The 16848-nt window shown below is 41.4% G+C and overlaps 1 protein-coding gene across 1 annotated transcript; it reads left to right on the top strand.

Moving 5' to 3' along the window:
• Positions 1–665: 665 nt before the first annotated feature.
• LOC116433364 (uncharacterized) lies at positions 666–1930 on the top strand. Its single transcript, XM_031991354.1, has 2 exons — positions 666–762; positions 1163–1930. Exons 1-2 carry the CDS (start codon positions 748–750, stop codon positions 1928–1930), a joined length of 783 nt encoding a protein of 260 aa, XP_031847214.1. The 5' UTR covers positions 666–747.
• The last annotated feature ends 14918 nt before the right edge of the window (positions 1931–16848 follow it).

Below are 16848 nucleotides of genomic sequence, written 5' to 3'. Positions count from 1 at the left end.
AATTAACAGAATATAAACAAACGCAAGACCTATTTAAATTTAAAATTAAATGGATGTACTCAAAATTAAATGCTAAGAACTCAAACATAACAAGAACCTATCAGTCCATCTTTCTCTAGTATGCCAGCAGCAGCGAAACCAAACAAACACTTCCAAACCAGAAAACGCTACTAGAACAAGAACCAACGGCTTCCTCTTGTTAGCCGCGGCTCGAAATTTCTTCCTTACCGCGGAGAGATCCGAGAAACATATCCGTGGCTGCATTGCGTAAGAGCCCGAGAGTCTCGATCGGAATTATGTCCGGTACAGTTTTACGAGGCACGGGTCGGAATCGTGCGGGGTCCGGGCCGGGCCGGGCGCGAGCGTCATCGTCGCTCCTTCCGAAGTGAAAGAAAAAGAAACGCCGAAGAAGAACTGACCGCTGCCGCGGTGGAGGAGGCGACGGCGGGTGAACGGGCGGATCGAAAATGCGTGGAAGCGTTACGCGCGTATCCGGGGATCCGGTGGTGGTGGCGGCGGCGGGTTCGGTAGCCCGTGGGAAAACGGCTTAAGGCCGGCTCCGCCGAGCGACGAACGCCAACGAACGCGTTCGCCACGGTGAAGTAGCACAATCGGTCCACTTTAATGCCGGCGCGGCGGACGAGTAGTATTTTCCGGGGAGTGGGCCACAAGCCACCGGCGAAAGTGCCGGTATATATGCCAGTGATTGGCACGATGTAACTTCAGTGTGCACCTCCGAACGAAACCATGAGCACTCCACAGGTGAGCTCGCGGTCCTCGGCAAAGACACGCACCGCGCCGCAACACTTTGATTTTTTCCTTCTATCCACTTTTTTTTCAAATCGAGCGCACACGGGGGATTATGTAAGCTCGCCAGAGAAAGTTCGTTGGATATACAGGGATTGTCGTTTTGCCGGGGGTAGAAGGTTTTGCATTGTTCCATGATCTTGTAGCCGCGTGCTCTAACTCGAAAGTTGCAGCTGTAAACCGTGATACCGTTCAATTTCGATTCGCCGATCGGTTACGCGTTAGCTTTTCCTTTCACCCGGAACTTTCTCCTGTTGGCTTATCACTTACGTTACGCGGTCATTCATTTTCAAGTACAACCACTACGAATACTCAGGATCACTTGAAACGCTAATAACATATTGACATGTCTTAGAAACTTCTCATACTCGCTTTGGTGGCGACCACGACCCTGGCCAAAGACTCTAAAGAGTCTAACACCAAGGCTGCCGTCGAGACGAAGGAAAAGAGCAAAAGAGGATTGGAACTCAGTTTGGGTGGCGGTGATTTCGGAGGTTTCGGTCACGGGGGACTGAGCCTTGGAGGCGGTGGACTGGGTGGACATGGAGGCTTGAGCCTTGGAGGTGGTGGATACGGTGGACACGGAGGCTTGAGTCTTGGAGGTGGAGGATTCGGCGGAGGATTCGGTGGTGGACTCGGTGGTGGTGGCGGCGGCGGTGGCGGTGATGGCGGAAGAATCACTGGCATCACGATCCACCAGGAGAAGCAAATCCGTGTGCCTCAGCCATACACCGTTGAGAAGAATATTCCCGTGCCAGTTCCGGTTCCGGTCAAGATCCCAGTGGAGCGTCCAGTACCAGTCCACGTGCCGAAACCTTACCCGGTCCCTGTAGAGAAACCAGTCCCGGTGCCAGTGGAGAAACCGGTCCCAGTGCCGTACAATGTGCCCGTCAAAGTACCAGTCTCGGTACCGTATCCAGTCAGCGTACCCGTAAAGGTGCCAATTGCAGTGGAGAAGGAAGTACCCTACCCGGTCAAGGTCCCTGTTGTAGTCAAGGAGTCCTACCCTGTCCTCGTTAGCAGTGGCCATGGCGGAGGCGGTTTCGGTGGCGGATACGGAGGCGGATACGGAGGCGGATACGGAGGCGGATTCGGTGGACACGAGCTGTCCCTGCACCATTGATTAGGATGAACCTCGTTAACATAGATTTTCATCCACTCTCATTTATTATTCTTTTGTATATAATGATATATTTTTTTATGGAAAATAAATATTAAATTATTACATGGTGTTTGTATATTTTGTATATGTTGTATATTTTGGGCATTCCTTTTGGGGATGGCATTGGATGTATTTTATGGTTGAGTAGGAGATTGAGGCAATGGTCGTTATTTCTTTCTTTGACATGCACTCGTACTAGTTGCGAGGCAACTTAAAACTTAGAATTTTTGACTTAGTAGTATTTTTTGTTTTGTTTAGAATTAATTTTTGTTTTGTAACTTCTTTGGAAGTTAATGTATTTTGGGTCGATCAAAGCATGACTTAATGTTGTTCTTATTAATCGGAGGATAAGAATTTCTGTAACCATGTGGTCGAAATGCGCATTAGAAACCAAGGTATCATTCTGGCGTTTCATGCTATGATATTATTTTGCTTCCGCCATAGCATTTTATTATCAAAGTAGACATAGAAATTGATTCGGCGACTTTTTCAACAAATTTTTATTTCAACAAAAGTGCAACTTTTAATCTTCAGAATATCCACCGTTACATTCTTCTAATTTCGAATGGATTCGTAACTGATTAAATGAAAGGACACCAAATCAATTTCAACACTGAACGTCGTCGCTACGTAACGAAGAATGATTGCGGTTTCTCTCGAACGCAGTTATATTTCCGTTCGATCGATCAGTGTTTCTAAACCCGGTTCCTCGTTTCGTACAATAATTAATTATTCAATCTCCTTAACTACATTCCGATTTCGTTTCGCAGTCAGAATATCGCGATCAGGAAAAATCCTAAAACTCGATACCTTTGTCCAGGAGAATTGATTAAAACAGTAACCTACAGCTAGACGTATTGCCCGTTCTCATTAAGTGCGTTGTTTATATTGCCATATAACACGCGTTAAAACGTATGCCTGGAATCAGCAATTATTGTAACCCTCTAAATGAATAGCATCATAAACTAACGCCTGTTGATGTCACTTCTGAAACGTATAGTTGCGCGAGATGGCCGCAATAACTGTTTACGATCTGACGCTCATTGTAAAATCGTCGGGTATTAATTGGCGACGGACACGCGCAGATTATTCCGTTAATTACGAATGAATTACGAATGAATTACGAAATCGTGCAGACGCAGCCGGCCGGCAGAAGGCGGTGAAACGGTCGTAAATTATTGCGGCAACGGCCGTTTGTCGCGTCGAATTTTCATGTCGGGACGGTACCACGTTTCTCCGCTGTGCATTTTTGCCCGAGGGAACGGCTGCTTTTACTTTCTTTGATGCGTCACGAACGTTCGAACGGCTAGAGACGAAATAAACGGCGAACGCGAGGGAGGTTTTTCACGTAAACGAAACAGGGGATCGCGGGCGCGAGGTGTCACAACGTTTCGTTATTTTACCGACAACGTCGACGAACATTGTCGCCGCCGTTAACATCCGGGACTTTAAGCGGCCCGATTTAGTCTTACGGTTCGTTAGCCGCGAGCTCCACTTCTCCGCGCGCGGAGGACCGATTTCTCGATACACAGTTAACCAGAAACTGTCTTACGTGTACAGAGAAATTGCAGTTCACCGTGTGCGAAATTATGCCTTGTGTTTCGGAAATAGGGTAAAGGTCAGGTAAGTTTTCTTCCATGTTTGTGATGTGTGGTATGTTATTTAGGTATGCTTTAATGATTCGATGAAAGTTATTCTTTAGGAGTACATAAAATGATTTATATGAGAGTCGAGTATAAGATGCCCTGATTGAGATTGATTGTCATTTAATTTATCTATACGTAATTTATATGTAAGAATGAGTTAAAAAGTGTAATACAGATTTTTCGTTTCGACTTTTATTTTCGAAAAAGCCAACTTCAAAAATCTTTTGAATATTGAGTGGTAATGGTGTGCTAGATCTTATCTGGTAAAAGCTTCCAGTGAGCCAGCCAAGGGGATGCGAAGGGTATTTGTAGTCTAAAGCTGGTCAGGATTTTGGAATTAAGGTGCACAGAGAAGAAAATGGGAAATCTTTCGAGCTAAGGGACTGCTAATGTCTTAGGGATTCTCAATAGCATAGCACATTAAAGATAGAAATAAGAAAATACTAATTAAACTACTACAAAGAAGTGTACCGTCAGTCCCGTTAAATGAGAGAATAATTTTTCTTCTGTTTCATTTCAGGAAAGTTTTAAGCGTATGTGACGACCATCTATCTCATTCAACTCTACTGCCCCTCGTTGCCGAACAAGAATCTGAAACGTGAAGTTAACAGACACCCCTGCCAGTCACGAGTAAGTCTTTTTTCCCTTTCGCGCAGTCGCGGTTGGTTGCTGCGCGTGTTTAATTTCGCGGCACTTCCTGTTATGATTTTTATTGCTTCTGTCTAGAATTATCTAAGCGAAAGGCTTGCAAAAGAGATAACAAGAAAATTAATGAAACCGAAGCACCAGGAACGTAATGGAGGCTAATTTCTGAATGAGAATTGTACATTCGACTGCGTGTCTCTTTCCATTTCCATCTTATCCCCGTTTTTGCGGCGGCAATATACATGTCGGAACTTCGATTACAATCAACAGTCCACGAACGAGTTTGTTTATATAACTATGACAGAGCAATTATTACAATGTAAAAATTTCTTTGCTCTCGATTATCTCCGGCCATTTTCTTCTTGTTTTTCACTTTTCTAATCGGTTCAGTTCGTACTTACGATTTTCTATCAGTGGTTTAGCCTATTCTTACTAAGTAGATTACTTTTTTTGGTGTAATAAATATTTCAATATTGCCTGACTTTTAATTTACTCGACCGACGAATACTTATCTTGCGGCGTCGATTACACAATTTCCTCTGCAATAGGCTGGAAATTGTTTTCTAATTTACATTTGATCCCGTTGACGAACAAACATCGGTTCTCCTTCGGTCAGTTCTGCTGCCTGTATATGTTGGATCTACGAGCCTGAGGTTTAGCGGGAACGTAAATCATATATTAAGCCTGCTCCGCATCGTGGTTCGTGTTAACGGACGCGTAATGTCCGATCGGGCCGATTTCAGGAGGGCCAAGTACAGCTGCTGCGCCGGCTGCTGATATCTCGAGACACCGTTCTCCGGGATCGATAATTAGTGGGAAGTTCAGGTTAGCTAATTTTAATCCCTTGATATTACTGGTACCGCGATAATACATATGTAGAGGACATTCAATATTTTCATATTAGTGCTGGCACGGAATGTTAATCTTCTCGCGGTTGTGTAACTTCCCTTTCCTTTACGGTTTACTTTACGTTTAAACAACGCGATAGTAATAGCTCGAATCCATTTATCACTTGACAGTAATCGCGATCATACGATAACTATCTTTTATAAGTATGATATACTAGACGTATAGATCGGGGAATAAAGATTTTATGCCCTCATGTTTGAAACAATACAGCCAGTACTGTGCGAAATTATGAGAATTGATCGCAAGACTGCACAGGTGTAAGTGGAGCATAGATTCTGAGGCATTGTTATTTGTTTCTCAACCACATTTAATTTGGCTCGTGAATTCTGGTATTGTTGTCAATAATGAATATACATTTCATTTTGTTTTTGTATCTTTATATTTAGTTTTCTTCTTAATTTTATTTGTCTAGATCTAGATGAAAATGTTTGATTTATGAAAAATTTTATCGAACAATATTTTACAAATATTTGCTTTGATTATTATATTCGTAAAAATACAAGTTTCTTCAAATACGTATCCAATTTAACTGCAGTCTAGTAGTACATTGTGGCAATCTAAGAATATTCGTTATTCAGTACCATCGTTTCTAGGGGTCGAAGTAAATCCAGCGATTTGCGAGGGTCCACTTTGCTTTTAGCGTTCGCTACGGTGGCTAAGTATAGGTAGCTTGTTAATGGATTAACTCCAGCAGAAACGTTACTAACGCGCGCGCTTCCAAAACGCTAATTAAAAGATTTATGTGATAATGCAGCCGATGGTTGCTAAGAGCCTCCTAGTCTTGTCATATAGTTATCGAAATGCGACTCTCTTATTATATGCGGTTAATACAAACTTCGAATGTAGGCACCAAATATAATTTCAACGAAACAAGAAACAAGTTTTGCCAAAAAACGATGTAGAAATCTCTATAATCTTCCAAAAATAAGTATAATCGCACTTTCACGTGGTATCCCGTAGTCCAGTTTATCACGCGACACATAAAGATCACCACTGACGAAACATTTGTAATGATCGATGCTCGAAATCACGTTACACAATGATATGTCTTTCTACATTCCTCATTTCTCATGTTGAACAACATTTTTTATTAAAAGTCGTTCACGCTATTTCAACACACAAGTTTCATAAAACTGACCAGTATATGTACAAAAAGTTGTAAGTACCAACATCAAACTTTTCAAGAGGAAGAAAGTTACATAAAATTGTGTCATTATGATGTCATCTTTCAATATTACCAGTATTACGAATTACCGACATTACCGATTACGTGTGCAATCGCATACCGTCAAATAAGCATAAAAGAAAATAAACGCTCAGCTTTGCCGTGCACAGTTTCCTACTCTTCAATTAATAAATGATGAACTACCATAGAACGATAGATTATTCGCCGTGTCATCGAACAATCTCGCGACTGTCGTCTCTATCAATGAGAGCCTAGTGTCTTGTATCCGTGTGTAAACACACGCTCCTCTAAAGTATCTGCGCGGTAAATGGGAACGACTTTCTACTAATTGCTTCCGCGGATTGAACTCACGTCGAGTTCACGTGATTACAGAGTTATACTTGATACTATCCGGTAGAGCAGCTACTTCCGACCATTGCCGCGAGTTTATCTGATCGGTCGAACCCGCGGAACGAAGATATGCGTTGTATTCCGGTTACGCTTGTCGCGAATTCCGAAGCCGGGAACGTTCCCGGCGAAAACGCGGCCGAGATTTTCCTACTCGATCCGATTCCCCGGTCTGCGAACGAGGAAGCCCTCCATCGAGATAAGACAATTCGCGCGGCGGGAATGTTTTATTCATTCGCGACGGAGGAAAGTATGTTACAGAATTTAATTTTCTTTCAATTTAACAGTTACTTCGGTCCGCGCCTTTTACATTTCTCTTTCATTTCCATTCGGCCCTGCTGCTCCGGCTCCCCCTCTTCTTCATACTCAATTAAAGCCGCTGCCTTTCCCTTAATTTCGAACGGCTGCGCGGTTTTCCTTAATTTTTTCTTTTCATCCGTCGTTCCCGTTTCCCGTCGGCGAAATCCGCCGGCCGTCCGTTCGTTGCGCCGACGGCCACCATGGAGGGGAATAAAGAGGAATTAATCAGCATTCGTACAACACGGTCGTTTCCGCTCCATTAGGAAGAAGATACAGGTACAGGTTGTTTAATTTCTTTTGTGGAGGACAGCGAGGCGGGGCGGTTCCCTTTTACGCCTTTAGCCTCTACAAGAGAAAAAAGCACCGCGGGAACTCTTCGGTAGGTATTAAGCCACGGTCAAGGGAGCATGGTTGTGGTCATACTACGAATTTCAATTACTCATCACCCGTCGCCGCGGGTTTCCCTTTGAAACCGGCCGCGATTCTTTAAGAGGCCGATAATAGGATTTCCTCGGCTCTTTTAATTTTTCGCAAGAGCGAAACTGAGTAAACGTCCTGCGCCCCGGCTAAGGCGATCGATGAGCTTGCGGCTGGGCCAATGACTTACGATTTGCACGAAAGCTTCCGAGATTTTTGCACACTTTTGTACAACGAAAAGCTTTCAGGTGGTTTGGAATAATACATGTGCAAAGGCTGAGCTGCCGTCTACGGCAAGCGGTCGGCGCCCTTAACTGGCGACTGATTGAATCTGCGCTTTTACCTGATCAAGCTATTCGTTGCTTTTATCCCGGTTTCTTTAATAACAAGTTTTCGTCACTGTGTTATTTCGCTCCATTGCCAGTGAAAAGACGTTCGATCGAAGAAATGCTTGTATCATGTAACCGTCTACGTGGAAAGTTACGCGTAAGACTTTATAAATAGACTACTAGACGCAAATGGGTTGGTTGAATGAAAGGGACTTCTGAAATTAGATCTGCAATTACCTATAAATGACTTGTTAAAGTTATTGGTTAATGGTAAACGGTTTCTTTGCATTGGGACAATGTTCGTACCCATCTCTAACATAACATCGATTCAGCATTGCAGGAAAAACATTTGCATGTATCCTTTGATCATAATTTCTTTTCGTATTATTACAGCGACTTGTACGGTTGTATTGATTCGAATATACCTGATGGGTATTACGTTATGGTTGATGCAACAGTAATTTATATTCATCTATTTAACTTCAATTAAATTTTACAACCGGACCGTAACCTCATTCTATTCAGCTGCGTGTGGTTTAACTTAAGTCTCGTTTCCCCCGTTTCCTTTTTTATCATAATTCCTCCGGTGTGACTAAGAAGAGCTCCCGTTTTATCGTTAAACGGTATTCAAACGTTCTTTCATTATGTTTTACCAGATTGCTCTTGTACAACTCGGTTTCATTCGCGTTACGAAATCGTTTCGATCGAACGATCAACGTTTTTCCGTTCGTTTTTACGTTAAACGTTTATTGTCCCTATCAAGTTTGACGTGATTACGGTCCAGACTAAAAGTTAGTACTGTCACGAAAGGAGTATTCTCTCAATATTTATTGTTATTTATCGTTGTAATGTTTTAAACGTTAGAGACTATTTGCATCAACGTACATAATTATTTTTATATAATTATTTTCCACCACGAAGATGTTAAGTACTCTGCTTTTAATGGAATACATAAAATATCACTCTTATAAATATCAAAGAAGTGTTCGTATTTTAGCATAAAATATTGCATCAATATTGCGTGCCAAATTAATGGGTCCTATTTCAATATCTATAAATAGTTTAGTTTGCCCATCAATTTCCTAAACTATTTTGAATACCCGTGAACCTATTTCACGATCCAGTTTAAATGTGATTTTCGTACAAATTCATCGTAGAGAATATTTTCAATCCGGAGGACGATTTGATCAGTCGCACATCGATCGCCCGACCCCAGGAACAATTGGCCCGCTTCAATTAGGCAAACCGAATTTTCGCCATCTGCACGATACGAAAGTGTCGGATTATCGCTGAAAATCCTGTTCCTGTAGGCGTACTCACCGCAATACCGTAAATAGGATCGTGCGCGCGCACGGCCTTTGGAAATCATGAATTTGTCAGTGCGTAGTTCAATTATAATCAACTAATTGCATCCCGAACACAATCATCTCCTTCATAGATTCAAAATTATCAATAACGTGACTTTAATTATTCCATTTATACCGAAACGAACCATTTATCGTTTTCCGACTTTATGATCCTCCAAGATCGCAATGGTATCGCCTCGTTACGGTCCAAATCAATATTCAGCTTCCTGAAGCTAAAACTTCTTTAGTAAGACGGTAACTCTTGTGTCACTCACGCGTCTTATCACCATCACTTTACGATCATCAATTATCGAGCAACTGAAATAATCTACCCATATTTTCTTCTACAAATTAGAAGTGTACATTTCTTGAGATTTGAAATGTTTCTCGATATCATATTCTTACGAATACGTAAATTTATTTAATACTTTCTCACAAAAGGAGTTTCATAATTTCAACAACCGTAGAATGAACATTTTCAAATCTTCAAAATTCTTTTGTATCAAGAAAGAGAGCAGAAGAAAACTTTACGTCTCTATTCTTTCAAAACAATTGCGGTTGCATTTCACTGCAAATCATTCATATACATTAAACTATTATTATTAATAAATTAATTTGTTCCTAAAAATTTCTTTCAAAATTTGTTCCCAGTCTACTGTTTTCAATCACCAAAGACACGCCTATTTCAATGAAACTCATTTGAAACGTGGTTCTTAAGAAAATATTTGACACATATTTTTTCTTATTGGCCAACATCCACTTTGAAGGGTCGTAAGCACCCCTCAAAGTTCACGGATGAAAGAATATTTTTCACGATATCTCTGAAACTAGGGGTGTAGAGAAAAAATGTTCTTTTTAAATTGTTCGCCTCGAAATGAACAATTTAGATCTCTTTTACAGACACTATAGTTTCACAGATATTGTAAAAAACATACTTCCATTCCTCGAGTCGTGGAATGGAATGGAAAGGGAGTTTCACCCCTTCAAAGCGGATGCTGCTTGATAAGGAAAAGTACGTGTCGAATAATTTCTTGAGAACCATGTTTCACATGAGTTTCATCCAAATCGGCGTTTGCTGGTTGAAAAGATTCCCTTGCAAATCCGAATTGGAATTCATAATGTAAACGGCCTGCGTTACAAGTGACTAATTAATATTTGATCGAACTGAGAACGGACCAAGGGCAGAGACATAATCTATAACATGTATCATACATGCACATACACGCATAACCGCAGTATTCACAAAAGTGAAGTAGTTGGCGGCCGCAGTCTTCACGATCCTCTCCGATCGCAGTAGTATCGCTTCGTCACCGTCCGAATCAATATTCAGTTCCTTTGCGCTACAATCTCCTTGGTAAGACAATAGCTCTGAGCCACGCACGCGTTCCCGTATACTTAAAAGCGTCTTATCATCACTCACCCGGCGCGCCGAGATTGCGTCGGGCCGTGGCGTTTCTTTAAAAGCATCGCAATCCTATCGTGATCCCCGTAATCGAACAAAAGGCCAGGGTTATAGGGTACACGGCAGTGTTATTGGATCGTGGCTCGACTTTCTTACGATCAGACTTTCTTTACGGATAGATTCCTCGGCTTAACATTCTTCACGAATGTCGTGCCCGGGGAGTTTGACTCTCGGTTGTTCACTTGCTCGGAAAGGGTCTCGGCTATAAGTCACGCATAACACGCGCGCACGCGCGCACGTCGCGCGACGGGGACGCCCGGCGTCGTCGCTGGGAGAAAGTTATTTGGCTCACTCCGCAAACCCTGATAGAAGTTTCACAAGAATTCTCGGTTCACCGTGGAACAAGCACTCGGGAAACGTACGAGGTGGACTTTACGGTTTCGCGATCGGCTCCGAACCTGGGGATGATCGAAGTATATTTGTCGGCGCTCTTGGATGCAAATAGTTTGTGATTGATGAAAATTAATACTTTATCTGATGCTGAAAGCGTATTAACGCTGGAACTATTGAGCGTTTAATATGACTAATTTGTAATCCTTATGAAAATTGTAATGGTAAATTCTTTCCGGTTTCTTCGTGCTTGCGTTATAGTATTCAAGTAAAACTGTTTATTTTCCAAATTATGTTGGATGTCGGACACTGTTAAGATAATAATAATCGTGAAATAAGAAAACTCTTATCTAGTTCTAATTTTAAAACGATGTCTGCCAAGGGAATTTTTAGCGTTTATAACTTATTCTTTTATAAAGAAAGCAAATGGTATTAGAATTAATTTTTCATACTTTGGTGTTGTAGTTTTTGAGTTATGTGTTATTTAGTTACTTATGTTACTGAGTAGTTTTATTTGATATTCGTTTCCTTCTTGTAATTGCACTTGAGCAGTTTGGAAACACCGACCATGAGTGACTAATCTGTTAAAATTACGCTGCTTTGAAACAAAAGATATGAAGGGAATATAATGAAATTTATTCATAATTTATAATTCAACATTTTAATGTCGGCTGGCGTCATTTGGTCGAATAGCTATTGGGATTACGGAAATGAAGTTCGAATAGCTGAAATCTGTGAGAAGTAATTGGAATTGTTTTGCTTAAGGATATGATTATACTGTATCGAGAAGTGGAAGATACCGCGGCTTAATAGCCAAGACAGAAGGAGGATTGGAATCAAATTAAGGAAGCTACTTTGGATTTAATCCCCAGGTTAATTTAAAGTGGGAAATTGAGCCTCCGAATCCTAATGGATAAACCTGGAATTATTCGTTCCACAACCTACGAATCTGAATGCAATCGATAACGGATTAGGATTCCTTAATAAATAATGCTCCTTTCTTAGAGTTACTGTTACGCATTTTGAAATAATTTAACCTCGGAAAGAATTGTTATCGACACTGTACGAAAAATTAATGTAATTTATTACAATCCAAGTTGTATTATTATATTATTTAACGATATCTCTGAAACTCATTAAAATTTTTGACACGAGTAGATAAGACAAAATGCACTTTCGTCTTCGTAAACAACGGAACAATATTGCGTGCTGTAGATATCGTCATCGAGAAATTCTATAAAAGGCCATTAAGTAATAGTGGTAGACAGTAACAAGCTTTGCTTCTGAAATTCAATCACGGCTCACCTAACAAGAATTAATCGATCGATTTCTGTCGATATTTCACTGGAGAAGTCGTGAATGAAGAAAAAATTACCATAAAATTTGGACTATGATTAATCGTTTGTCGATTAATCTACTTTACTCTACTGCAGTAACAATAAAAAAGAAACGGTAAAACAGTACTTTTCATAGAATCATACAAAACATTCTATATTTCTCATTATTAAACTTTTAGGTACAAGCCATGTACCTTTTACATGTGTCACAATTTTCGTGGATTTTCTTTTTGCGAGAAAAATAGGCTGTTACTTTAAATATCGGTTGATATTAACGCTCAAACAAATCGAAGACAGAAGTAAGTAACACTGAATCATTTTATGCAGTTGAATTCTGTTAATTTCCGAAATATGCTTTTCGAAAAAAATTCGAGGCGCGATGTAATTGAATAACAGAGGACTTGATACACTCCACCGTTGTAACAATTGACCGGCGGAAGTTGAGCCGTGCCGGTTTTTGAGCCGAAGACAAATTTCCTCCGGGACCTGTTCGCGAATCAACTTTTTAAACTCGCTGCTGGGAGGTTCGTTAGCGATAACTCGAGCACGTCTGTACGCCGCAGGCGCAAGAACTTTTGAAAGGGTGGCGAGCCTTCGGAAATTACAGGCGACACGACCCTTTAGGGCGTATTCACAAGTTTTTCTCTGTTACTTGTAATTCAGAACGAGGCGTCTGACTTGGCGAATGCATTCGTTTGCGTGCCGAAACTTCTAAATTGATACTTAACGTTGCGTCCAGGATTATTTATTATCGCAACATTGAATATTACAATTTGTTATACTTTGTTCAATTATCCATGGTTCGTGGAACCTTTAGAGGAAATTTTTATGCCTATTTTCAACAATTGCGCAATTCGCTGTTTGCTAGAAGACTTTCTTTTCTATAACGTTTCACAAAAATTCTATTTTACTTTTATATTTATTCTCATTCACAGTTTTCCGCTGGAATATAAGCGAAGAATAAAGGAAAGACAGGCTACTCGTTTATTAGGTTGCCCGAGAATAAATTACGGTTTTTATGTATGTTTGAAGTTGCACTTTTGTGAAAAAAGTGTCTAAAACTTTGAAAACTTGTAACATTCAGCGAAAGACGTAAAAAACGTCTAAACAACATTCGCTAAAAATGTTTTCATAGGTGATAAAAATGTTCTATACATTTTCATTACGTTTCTTCCTTACAGTTCGTGATTATAAAAATTGACTCTACCTCGAAGTGAACAATTTCCACACCGAAAACTCGATTAAGTATTTTTCATTCCTCTAATCGACTTACTCTAATTCCTTAAACTCTCAGATCATTGCCCTTATCACCTGGCACGTCTAAAATCATTATCGATCGTCAATAATTAATTTGATATACAGATAAAACAATCGAAATGGAATATCCTCCTAATACATTTGGTCCGAGTTCGTGCATTGAATCCGCTAATTAGAGGGAAATTGGTACTCTATACCTTGTCATTAATCAATCAGATAATTGGTAGCATTTCATCATTAGTCCTTGTTAGTATTCACCCTGGTCTTCGAGAGACACAACATAACCATACAATCCGATGGACATTTGGGTTAGTCTAACAAATTGAATTATTCATCGCTTAACGCGACGAACTTGAACGCTGTTCACACCGAAACTACAACGTTCACCAATTCTAAAACGTTTTAACCATCCCGGAATGTCAGTAAAAAACGAGGGTGAACCCCATTCATATTTTTCTACGCGTCGGAAAACGTTTGCGAACGGTTGTACCGTTGGCCAGAGTATCTCGTCCGCGGATTTTGTATATCGTGTTCTATAAAAATGCGGAACAAATCCTTTTACCAAGATAGAAAACTTTATTCCTTAATTATCCGGATTGTTTACGACCCTCGACGTTACTCGTTTAATCAGTGCGCGCTGCCCGTGCGGGGTGGGCTGGTATCAATGTTTTCCGTCGCGTCGTTGTAATCGTTACCGTGCCCGCCGTGAATCTCGAGTTTAACGGTATGCTGCATATTGTTTTATCGCGCGGGCATCTCCGTGCGATATACAAGGCGAAGGCGGTAAAACTGCGGCCGGGGCACCGTGCCAGGGACCGTTCTCCCGCGTCGATAAATCTGACCGAGCACACCGGCGTTTTAAACGCGATGTAAACCACCTGTAAAGTGTTCGCCTCCGCGCGCTCGGCCACCGGGCCAACTTAACCAGACGCCTGTGCGTCAGCCAGAACGGCCGTTACACTTTTCGGTAAATGAAACTCGTTTCGCCGCGCGCTACGTGTTTTTAAGCGACACCGCCGGACAACATTACGGATAAGTGGAGTTCTTCCATCTTCGACTTTGAGATTAACTTTTAAAGGATTGCTGTATTTTTTCTTTGCAAACATAGTGTCTCCATTTTTTAAAGAAATCTATGTATATATGCAATGTACGTGACACGTAGACATTGAAAATTCGCGTGAAGTCATGAAGGGCTTTACCAGCTTTTAATCCTTGCGACCAATGTTCCACCAGAATCCTGTCGACAGAACTTCTCTGTATAGATTCAAAAACTAATTTTCTCTTTTGCTAGAAACGCGCGTTCAATGAAATACAAGATGGTTCAGTAAACATCGAGAAATCTAGAATTTGCAAGCTCTGTTTCGTTAAGAACATTGTCCCCCCAACGACGAATACTTACAACGAATTCACTTCACTATAAAAAGGTTACACACGGAAAGAACACAGTTCCATTCAACAAGAAACATTTCGCAACACGTCGACAACTATTCAGCTCGTACCAACGACAGAAAAGTTACACTGCACACGTCCGTGGTGCGCCAACCGAATTCACGAAACATTCACGCCCGTTCGAAAATATTTGTGTTGCCCGATAACTCGCGACGTGAATTTAATTTCGGGAACAAACCGGATCCCGGGTTATCTTGTCGGTTCGCCTTGCCCTTGCGCCCGACCCGGATCGCATAGATTTGAACAAGGTCGCAAACCACGACGTCGAGCTTTATGTCTGGTCGTTTTACGAATCGTTTCCCGGGGTATTCGGAAAGCCGCGGCAGCCTTCTGCCCCGTGGAATCCTGCTGGATGACGGCACGAGGAGGTATATAAGAGGGATAATATCGTGTCTAGTGGGATTTGTCGGGGGTAAACAGAGTGCAGGGCCGCTGCAGGCAAACGTATTACCGTAGGAATACCCAGCGTACACACGCGTACACTCGCCTTCACCGTTTCTTTCCGCGGCCGGCGCCGTTTTCCGCGCCGTATATCTTTCGGACCGTTTGCATTCGCGCGTCTCGCCCTTTACGGATTTATCGCCGCACGGGCCACGCCAGTCGATAACCCTCGCCCGGACCGTTACAGAGAAATTAGCTTCCGGCCCGCGAATTACGGAGTTACGACTGTTTCCGGACGCCAGCGGTAGGTGCTCCGAAAGTCCCGCCGGTGACGCGCACGGAGGACGAACACACGGGCCATTTAATTAAAATCATTCTAACCCAGTCCCCGGGAGAAATCTTATTCGCGGCAACTGTGACCGTTTCACAGGAATATTAACTACTAGGATGCCTCTGTCCCCGCTCGGATAATATTTGCGGTCGCACCGTTCCGTTCCGCGAGTCACAAACTTCCCGTGGTTCGATACCGTGACCGGAATGTAATGCCGCGGTTGCCTCGCGGATGTATTTACGCGTTCAAGAACTCTGCGTCGTTTTTCAATATTGCGGTGCCCTTTGACGCGGGCTTCTGGATAAGTAAACGGAAGTTTTTGTAACGTGCCTTGAGAGGCTGGAATTTATGCTGGACCCGTTGGAAGCGGCTGGAGCTTTGCATGTTTTTCGTGCGGAATTATTGAGACGTTTTCATTTTTGTAAGGGATATAAATGTTGCAGGTTTGTATTTTAATTTTTTAAAAGTTGGAGTGAACTGGTGGAGATACATGCTGATCGAGCCCCTTCTTTTAATCGAGCCTCTTCTTTACGCGGCAAATTGGCACACTATTTATGCAGTAGTTTTAATGCGCGGTCTTAATTTAAATGTCATTACTATTATTTCTTTTGTTTAGTTATGTGAAATGAATGTTTGTGAAATGAAATTGAAACTTATACCAGCTTTTCTTTCCAATATTTTCTTTCCTTTTGTGCCGATAGACTCTATTTATGCGATTTCCATTCGCGTGAAACGAATCCGCGTGGAATGTATTTTCGCGTAAATCGGGGATCAGGTGTATTCGCTAGTTTTGAAACCTCGTTTCGTTGAATGTCAATTGCCGGTTGCTACTGCTGTCAGAAATTGGAAAGCATGAAATGAAAAATTCTTTTTGGTTTGTATTTGGAAATGGAACTTTTTAAATGCGTGTAGATTTTCTGAAATTTTAGTTTATATGGGAGTAGAGGTGTTTTGACGAGGAAAAATTGTTTTGCTCAGATAATTAATTTCAGACGTTTGCGGAACATCGAATAATTAGACTTTCAATGTCTTTCGTAATTTGGTTGCAGCTACATTGAAATTTATTAATAATTATTTGAAAAAAGAATTTTACCAGGTTTATAAATCTACCTTTACTTCAAAAATTTAATATTAGCCATAAGAACATTGTATCTTGTAACATCTTAG

The sequence above is a fragment of the Nomia melanderi genome, chromosome 6, assembly GCF_051020985.1.
Source record: "Nomia melanderi isolate GNS246 chromosome 6, iyNomMela1, whole genome shotgun sequence".
Lineage (NCBI taxonomy): Eukaryota > Metazoa > Arthropoda > Insecta > Hymenoptera > Halictidae > Nomia > Nomia melanderi.
This window is presented reverse-complemented; position numbering and strand designations above follow the sequence as displayed.